The sequence below is a fragment of the Cupressus sempervirens genome, chromosome 4 (assembly GCF_028749045.1).
Source record: "Cupressus sempervirens isolate cs-2001-9-10 chromosome 4, ASM2874904v1, whole genome shotgun sequence".
Classification (NCBI taxonomy): domain Eukaryota; kingdom Viridiplantae; phylum Streptophyta; class Pinopsida; order Cupressales; family Cupressaceae; genus Cupressus; species Cupressus sempervirens.
The window spans coordinates 781947260-781956839 of NC_143121.1; the positions used below are offsets into that span (position 1 = coordinate 781947260).

The window sequence follows — 9580 nt, forward strand, 5'->3', positions numbered from 1 at the left end:
TTAAAAGAACTTGCTCTCTTTTAATTAAATAAAATAAGTCTGTTTAATTAAAAGAAAACCTCTCTTTTAATTAAATAGTTCATCCACATTTAATTAATTAAGAGAAAAACCTCTCTTTTAATTTAATTAAATATTTCCTATTTAATTAAAAGAACTTGCTCTCTTTTAATTAAATAAAATACGTCCCCGTTTAATTAAAAGAAAACCTCTCTTTTAATTAAATAATTCGTCCACATTTAATTAATTAAGAGAAAAACCTCTCTTTTAATTTAATTAAATAATTCCTATTTAATTAAAAGAACTTGCTTTCTTTTAATTAAATAAAATAAATCTCCATTTAATTAAAAGAAAACCTCTTTTTTAATTAAATAATTCATCTACATTTAATTAATTAAAAAATATCCCACTTAAATATCTTTTTGATGAGAAAAGATTTTTAAAAAAATTAAAAATTAAATAAATCTTTTATCTACACTTAATATGGGACATATCTTCATCCTTTCTCCACTTTCTTCTCAACCACTCCACTTTTCTCATTAGTGGATCTTTAGTTCACATGGATCATTATTTCTCCACCCTTGATTAAATCTTTTTCCTCTCAATCTAGATCGTCCAATCTTCTTTATAAGGGAGAGTCCTCTCCTCATTTTTGAGGGACCCATTATTATGCTATTGTTATGTTACAGGTTTGGAGAATGATTTTTGAAGGAGTTTTGAATATTAAATCTTTTGTGGAGAACTTCTATCTTCTTGTTTCATTCTCTCTTGCATGCATGGCTTCCATCATCATGACCCATACTTTGATTTTCATGTTAGCTTAGATCTTGCATCGATAGATTAGATCTTGCTTTCATAGATTAGATCTGCATTGTTATTTCTTTTCATAAATTAGATTTCATTTCTTGGATTGTTTTGCATTGTTATCATTTAGATTAGTTTTTCATTTCCATTTGCATGCATATTAGATCATTGAATCTCTTGTTTCGTGGTGTACTTGCATGGGCACAAACTAGGTCAAACTGAGGGCCTCTATTACAAACCCCTGCAAAGACAAACCATTCTATGAGTCCCTTTGATGGAGGCCCTCAGTCTGACCATTCTAGCTCCCTATCTAGAATGGTTTGTCTTTGTTTGTCAAAGGGAGCATAATCTAGCAAAGACAAACCATTCTTCAAGAAACATGACAAGAATGAAACAAAGGCTGAAAATAAAGATAAATTATTTGTTCCTTTGGATAGAGAGACATTGAATGATTTAAGGAAGTAAAAACTTTTTTTTTTTATTGCAAAGGACCCTATGACATGAACCATGACAATCCTTTGAGGCCAAAAGGGAAAGAAAATAGGGTTATGTGGGCATATTATGAGGATTCTGATTCTAAAAGTTTAGACCAACAATCTGAAAATGAGGAATTGACTGAAGAAAAGGAAGGCACATATAATAGAGGTGATGAGAAGACTTAGAGTAGATGTCATAAGGCCCATCTTACTAGTGTATAACAAGAGGGATCATTCAAGATGAGAAGGGTTTTGGCTAGTCAGAAAGTTAGTACTTTTCTTGATATAGGTGTTACTCACAATTTTATTGATTCTAGATTGATTGAGAGGCATGGAATACAAACAAAGAAATTTGAGGGTTTGAGAGTGAGGGTAGTTTATGGCTACATCCTTAAATGTGACAAGAAGATTATAGGTCTGCCCCTAAAGATTGACAATCTTGATTTCAAAGTAGATCTTTATGTTGTTAACATGGGTGATACAAATTTGGTCTTGGGGATGACTTGGTTACATAACACAGGGGAGTTCACTCTCAATTTGAGAGATATGGAGATGAAGTGTCAGTTAGAGGGGAAGGCCATTTGTGATAGTGGGTTTAAGATGATGTCTTGAAAATGCATGGAGAGCTTGTTGAGACATGACTAGGTTGAGTGGGTAGCTCATTGCACTTTAATGCCATCATAGGTGCAATAAAAGTTAGAATATCACCCAGACATATAGGAACAAAGAATCAAGCACTACAAGGTTTTTAGTGAAATACCACTAAGTAAACCTCTAGATAGAGGTATTGAGCATATTATTGAGTTAGAGGAGTGTGCTAAACCCATCATGATCACACCCTATAGGCATCCAAAGAGATTGAAGGATGAGATTGAGAAAAACATCAACGAACTACTTGCTATGGGGCACATTAGAACATCTAAGTCACCTTTCACTTCTTCTATGGTTTTGGTGAAGAAGAGGATGGGACTCTTAGGATGTGCATAGATTATAGAGTCTTGAATAAGAAGACTATAAAAAATAGGTACCCCATCCCACGAATTGATGAGTTATTAGATGAGCTACATGGAACATGTTTCTTCTCCAAAATTGATTTGAGATCAGGCTATCATCAGATCTAAGTTAGAGAGCAACAAATAGAGAAGATGGCATTTAGATGTCATTGTGGCCATTTTGAGTTTGTAGTTATGCCATTTGGGCTAACTAATGCTCCAAGTACTTTTTAGTCCATAATGAATAGGGTTTTTCAACATTAGTTGAGAAAATTTGTGTTAGTCTTCTTTGATGATAGCTTGGTGTATAGTAGGAAATGGGATGAGCATGTGTCACACTTAGACACTGTGTTGAGCATTTTGAGTAGGGAGTCCTTGTATGCAAAAAAATCCAAATGTGATTTGGGATTATTAGAGTTATTTAATCTGGGTAACATTATCAATGCTCAGGGAGTATGCATGGACCCTGAAAAGATTTGTGTTATTATTGAATGGTCTACTCTAGTAAACCTGACATAGTTGAAAGGATTTTTGGGGTTGTGTGGATTCTATAGGATGTTTGTTAGTGGATATTCTAGGCATGCAACACCCTTGATAGATTTGATGAGAAAGGGGGCTTTCATATGGACTCTTGAGGCACAAGAGTGTTTTGATAAATTCAAGGAGTTGATGACTTCTTGTCTAGTGCTAGCATTACTAGTTTCTAGCAAATGTTTTAAGTTGCATTGTGATGCATCTGGAAAAGGTGTTGGAGTGATGTTTATGTAAGACAAGCATCTGATTTCTTATGAGAGTAGGAAGCTTAGGGGGCCTAAGAGGAGATTCAACATTTATGATAAGAAAATGTCGACCATAATGCATGCTTTGGCTAAATTGAGGCAATATTCATTGGGTAGCAAATTGACCATAAAAACTAACCACAATAGCTTGAAACATTTCTTGGGGCAGTGAGATCTTAATGATAGGCAACAAAAATGGGTAAGTAAATTATAGACATACAATTTTGATATTACCTATTTCAAGAGGACATAGAATGTAGTAGTAGATGCCTTCTCATGAAGACCCCACTTGAGCTTGATGACTGATATATTAGAGGATTGGAGACATTAGATCCTTATAGAGTATGCAAAGGATACATGGGCATTGAGATTCATAGATGTATCAGTCCAAAATTGTGCTTTCACCCTTGTGAATGAGATCATCATTTACAAAGGGCACATTTATTTGGTGCCAAGGTCAAAGGTGAACAGGATGGTGTTGAGAGTTTATCATGACTCACTTGTTGCAGGACATCCAAGTTTTTACAAAGCCTACCGGCAGATTCGTGAGCATTTTTCTTGCAAAGGGCTCAAAGATGAGGTGTTGCAATATGTTAGAGAGTGTCCTACTTGCCAACAAAATAAATAGGAGAACTCTTACCCAATCAGCTTACTTAAGTCACTTTCAATTCCTAATAGGAAGTGGGAGTGTTTATCCATGGACTTCATCATAGGATTGCCAAGAGCCCAAGGAAGAGACTGTATAGATATTGTTGTTAATCAGCTTACAAAGTTTGCCGACTTCTTCCCAATCAACACTATATACACTACTACAAAGGTGGTAGATTTATTCTTCAGAGAGGTATTTAGGTCACATGGTCTACCTTGGAGCATTATCAATTAAAAGGATAGCAGATTTATGAGTCACTTCTGGTTGGAGTTGTTCAGACTATGCAGGACAAAACTCACTCTGAGTACTAGCTACCATCCCCAAACAAATGGTTAGACCAAGATAGTGAACAAACGGGTTGAAGGATACCTCAGGAATTACATAGCATGACAATATAGGGCTTGGTTTAAGTAGATATATCTATGTGAATATTGTTATAATAATTCTACTTATCATATGTCTATCTAGATGTCACCATTCATGGCATTATATGGATATGAGGCACCCAGTTTCATGGATTTGTTGCTATTAGATAGTAGAGTGCCCAGTGCTAGAGACTTATTATAGGAGATCCAAGACATTGTGAAGGCTCTTAAGGATAATATCACTAAGGCACATAATCAATAGAAGTAGTATGCTGATCAAAAGAGGACTGAATGGACTTTTGAGGTAGGTGATATGGTATATTTGATGTTGTAACCTTACCGCTAGTCCACTTTCAAGAAGAGTGGTGCCAAAAAACTTAAGCTGTGTTATTATAGGCCTTTTAGGGTGATCAGGAGAGTTGGAAAGGTGGCTTATGAGTTGGATTTACCAATAGAGAGTAGAGTCCATAATATTTTTCATGTGTCACATCTCAAAAAGGCATTAGGACATGAAATTTTTCCTTCCTTGGATGATGAGAGGGAATTGGTTTTATTACCAAAGGCTATCATCGAGTTCAGGGAGAGGAATTTAAGAAAATGTACTATCAAGGAGTACTTGGTGAAGTGGAAGGACCTGCCAATAGAGGATGCCACTTGGGAGAATGAAGAAATTTTGTAGCATCCACAATTGAGATTGCTTGGGGACAAGTAATTTCAAGAGGGGTAGATTTTAGTGTCCCCATCTTTTTAGCATCTCAATGGAGCTCTTAGCCTTTACGTTCTCCAAAGGGTAAGTGGAGAAATAAGGAGAAATTGGTTAAATTAATTTGTTATAAAGTCATTAAAAAAATAAAAAATAAAAAGCGACTTTATATTTACTTAATTTAATTTTTTAGAAGCACAACTAATTATTGTATTGGAAAGGGGGAAGCTTCTAGAGAGTGCATTTTCTAGAAGTACAACTAATTATTGGAAAGGGGGAAACTTCTAGAGAATGCAATAAAATAATATTTTATTTCCTTCTAGAAGGGTGAAGGAAAAGAATAAATAGGGAGGGTAGCCTCATTTTTTGAGCATCGAATGTGTTGTCATCTACTCTTTCAGATAGATTGTGGAGCCAGGGGTTTCTATAGTTATTATATTGATCATTGGGAATGAACACTCCCATTGATTTGCATAACTAAGATGTTGAAATATCTTTCGATGGGATGCGACTATTGGAGAAGACAAATCAATTTTTTCATCGTGCCAAATTTGTGGCCTAGGGCTAGCTTTGTGGAGTAAGGAATAAGCTGGAATTTGCTACAAGAAAATTCATGTTTTCAGAGAAATTCTAGGTTTTATCTACTACATTTTACATTGTTTGAGAGTAGATATTTAGAGCATTAGTAGGATTTGAAGAATCTATTGTAATCTGATTTATATAAGAATTTGTGGCCCTAATGTCTTATTGATGTAGGTGCATATTTTCCTATTTGTAATCAATGTTATTCAAAAACAAATTGCATCTTCATTATTAGTTGTTTGGTGTGTTCTTTGGAAACATATTTATTAAAGTTTGGCATTTAGAAAGCAATCAGAATTTACATCTGCAATATATCTCTTGCTTGCAGTGTTTGACGAAATGTCAAACAACTGAAGTATAAAACAATTTGGTGTTTGAAGAAGTTATAACTTGTTGAGGTTATTATGATATTCAACTTATTTTTATTTAGAAAATGTAACCATTTTATCATTTAGGCACTCTTTGCAATTACCTTTTCATTTTAACAATGCAAACATGTTTCTTCTTATCCTTCTTAATTAGATAATAAATTCAAACATCCTACCAAAATTTTAAATAGATTAAAACAAATTCTATGAGAAGTCTTTTTTTAGAATGTAATTCTACATATCAATTTAAACCACACAAATGAAAAATACATACAATTACTCACCTCCTTTAGATAATTTTAAAACATTTCTTTTATCATTCTTTATTAATATAAATTTACCAAATGTTAAAAAAACTCACACAACTACTTTCATCTTTAAACAATTCTAACACTCATTTCATCATTTTTAATATTATATCAATAAGAATTATACAAATTCTAGTGAATTTCCAATAGACTTGAACACAATTTATTGAAAATGATTACTTAAAGACAGACATAGTTACCAATGTAAAAATAAAACAAGATAAAAATATTTTTACAAGTATGTTTTCTATTTAACAATTCAACAGGTTTATTTTGGTTTTGGCTATGGAAGGGCCAAAATGCACCTGCATAACCAATTTATTTTAAATTAAAATACATAAAACCGTTATATGTAATTTTTAAATTAATTAATAAAAGTACATTTTGATCCTGGCATAAACAGTGCCGTTTATTTTTGCCTCTCTACCATTAATAAACCCACATATCCTTAAAAACACCCAATATTAAGAACCACCATTGCTTGACTGGAGATAACTCATACCAATTTAAGCCAAGTCGAGTGAATAAGATAAACGGTCTCATAGATATAATATAGAAGGTTTGCATTTCTTACAACTTTTCTAATCACACACGGTTCTTCCTCAAGTATACCAAAGGCTGGAATGGTGCCGTCAAGAGCTCCACAATTACTGTAGATATTGAGTAAATGAAAGCAGAAAGAATTAAAAGATACCAGCAAATTTGTCATAAGTTCAGTTTCATCAAAATATTGGAAAACAAATCTTTGGCCATGATGTTATAGACTTCGCTTGTTGGGTGGAAACTATCCCAGAATACATATTTCGATGGGTCATTACAAGTTGGAGTCCCTTTGTTGCATAATATGGACGCTTCTAAAAGTCCAGTTCCACAGCAACCCTTCCTTGTTTCTTCAAAACCTGAACCACGCAATTAATCAATGTAAATATCAATAACATTTAACTTTCAAATTGTTAAGGACAAGGGATTGTGATGGCACATGATATAATGTTTCTGATTCTTATGTGCTTACCATATTTAGTGGGATTCTTAATGATGTCATATAGTTTCCCATATATGTCATAATATGCTATTCGAAGTGCAGGAAAACTTTGAGTCATCTCCTTTATTAAAGCAATTGTCTTCACATTGAAAGAAGCTGCAACTTCATTATACTTTTCATAGCAGGAGCCATTTAACACATTCTTTAAAGTGATTTGCGAAGGGCAACAACCAAATGGTGGTAGCCCAACTATAACAAGTCTCGTGGCACCCTCATTGTAGATGTTCTGGAAAATACAAAACAGCAATAATTATAAGAAGGCTCCTGGAGAATATTTTTGTTGAAAATATGAAATAGTTGGTTAGTGTAAATTACCTGTACAAACCCACGAAGGGATTGTAGAAGAATATCCTCAAACTGTGTAAGGCTGTACTTTATGGTCATGAGAGGATTTGCATAGTAATTGTTGACAAAGTCATTTGATCCTGTGCTCAGAGCAAATATGGCTTGTGATATGATTTTGCTCGCATTCTCCTGCCCTGTCATATTTGCAAGCTGCAAACGATAATGCCTGAAGTTCTCTAGTTGTTTTCCCAATGTTAACACTTTCTGCAAATGGGAATAGTGTTAGACTTTACACTTTCTGCAAATCTTATTGTTGTACATAAAATTAGACATTGAAATGAAGAGTAGGAAGCACCACTTGTATTGCATGAATCAATTAAAGGTTTATTTAGAAGGGGCCACCCTTAAACATCACATACTAAGGAAGAAATTAAGATTACAAAAATAAATCAACTTTGACTACTTAACACTTTTAATTTAGGAGTCAAGCCTTAGTGTGCGATGTGAAAAAAAGTATATGTAAAAGTATTGAACATGATATGGATAAGCATAGGTAGAATTAACTGTTTCACTGTGATAGGAAATGTGATTGTAGCTAACCATTGTTTAGGAACATTATCAAAGTTATGAATAGGAAAAGAAACATGTTGATTAGGACAAGTATCCATGTTTATTTTAGGCAACAAGTACTCAATGCTACACAAATCAAGAATTTTATTACCATTATTATCTAGTCTAAGTATTATAGCCTTATAAATGATAACAAAGGGCGTTACTGATAACCTATGCTTTAAACATAGTAACCAATAGTTCAGCTGGTAGAACAGTCTAGTAAAAATGAAAGAGTCCACACGCTATGACTTGATTTATAGTAAAGTGTTAAATAGTCACAGTTAACTTATTTTTGCAAGTTTAATTTCTTCCTTAGTGTGTGATGTTTAAGGGTGGCCATCCATAAGAGCTCAACATAATTATAACATCAAATCAGTCCAAAAGCACCAAGTTTTTAAAGAAAGAGTATTGTGAATAATCAAATTCAAGCTAAAGATGGGTCAGTCCTATAATGAGGAAGTCAGATAGAACACGCCAATAGTAAATAGAAGATCCCAGGTTTGAATTCTAAGTTCTAACTGGTGTAAAAAATGGAAAAAAACAATAAACAAGTTTATTGGAAAAAGCCACATACAAACTAATGCCTGAGTGACCATCAACGAGTCTGTAATTCAATTGATAATTTCTTCACAAATAGACAACAAAAATTAATTTTAAAAATCATTATAAATGTGATTACAATGCACTGACCAAAATTTGGGAGGTACTGTCATCGTATCCTGATAAAGCCGAGCCGAAAGAAGCACCTGTCAGCAATTTTTCTCCTTGAAAATTGGGATCCAAAGATGCAGGCAGCAAATCTGGAAGTCCTGAGAGTTCAGCTGTAATAATAAACAATACAAAACTCATCTTATTTTTTCATACTTTTTAATCATCTCTATCATATTCGAGAAAGCCAATTATTTCTTAAGGAAAGTACCCAAAAAAAAACTTGGAATGTGCATGCAGAGTGTGTCGTACAGAGTATGTCAGTCGATAATTTGCCATTGGTAAAGCGTCCAGTAGCTTTATGATCTGGAAAATCTCTCCCATATGGAGCAAAATTAGCTTTTGCAATAGTATGGAGTTGGTTGTTGTTCCCAGGATCTATTGTAGAGTCTCCAAATACATAAAGAGCCGAAGCTATATTGGCCTCCTTAGACTCTACTACTTGCCAAGCTAAAGTTAGAAATATAACAAAACCCAACACAAAATTAGTTCCATTTGATCCCTCCATTCCTATTCAAAGGCACAACACTTCTATTACATGATAAAACTACATAACCGGTACGCAAATTTATAGCCAAATTTGCATGCTTTTTTCCCTTCTGTAGAAGGTTTTCGTGTTCCACCAGCTGCATGGGCTATTTATAAGTCAAGTCTGACATTTTATTCAAGTCTTCACATTAAACAAAGTCTGGGTAAAACTGAGTGGGGAGGACACAATTTTTAATAGAAACGCGCAAACGGACATTTAATGATCAGTCGTTCCAACGACAAAATGCCAGACGAATGATATTTTCTTTTGTATAGCTGTTTCCTTCGATATTTGATGCTTAAAAAATAAACTTGGCAGGATGCGTTGACCTTAGAATCAAATTAATGTGAAGCGTGCCTTTGGAGACACTCTAATTGCCGT

At 33.8% G+C, this 9580-nt stretch overlaps 1 protein-coding gene across 1 annotated transcript; it reads right to left on the reverse strand.

Moving 5' to 3' along the window:
* Positions 1–6728: 6728 nt before the first annotated feature.
* Positions 6729–9178, reverse strand: LOC149563732 (GDSL esterase/lipase At5g22810-like). The gene is made up of 5 exons (XM_089824064.1): positions 8923–9178; positions 8653–8783; positions 7381–7614; positions 7036–7291; positions 6729–6922 (listed from the first exon to the last, which is right to left on the reverse strand). Exons 1-5 carry the CDS (start codon positions 9176–9178, stop codon positions 6729–6731), a joined length of 1071 nt encoding a protein of 356 aa, XP_089680190.1.
* Positions 9179–9580: the final 402 nt, after the last annotated feature.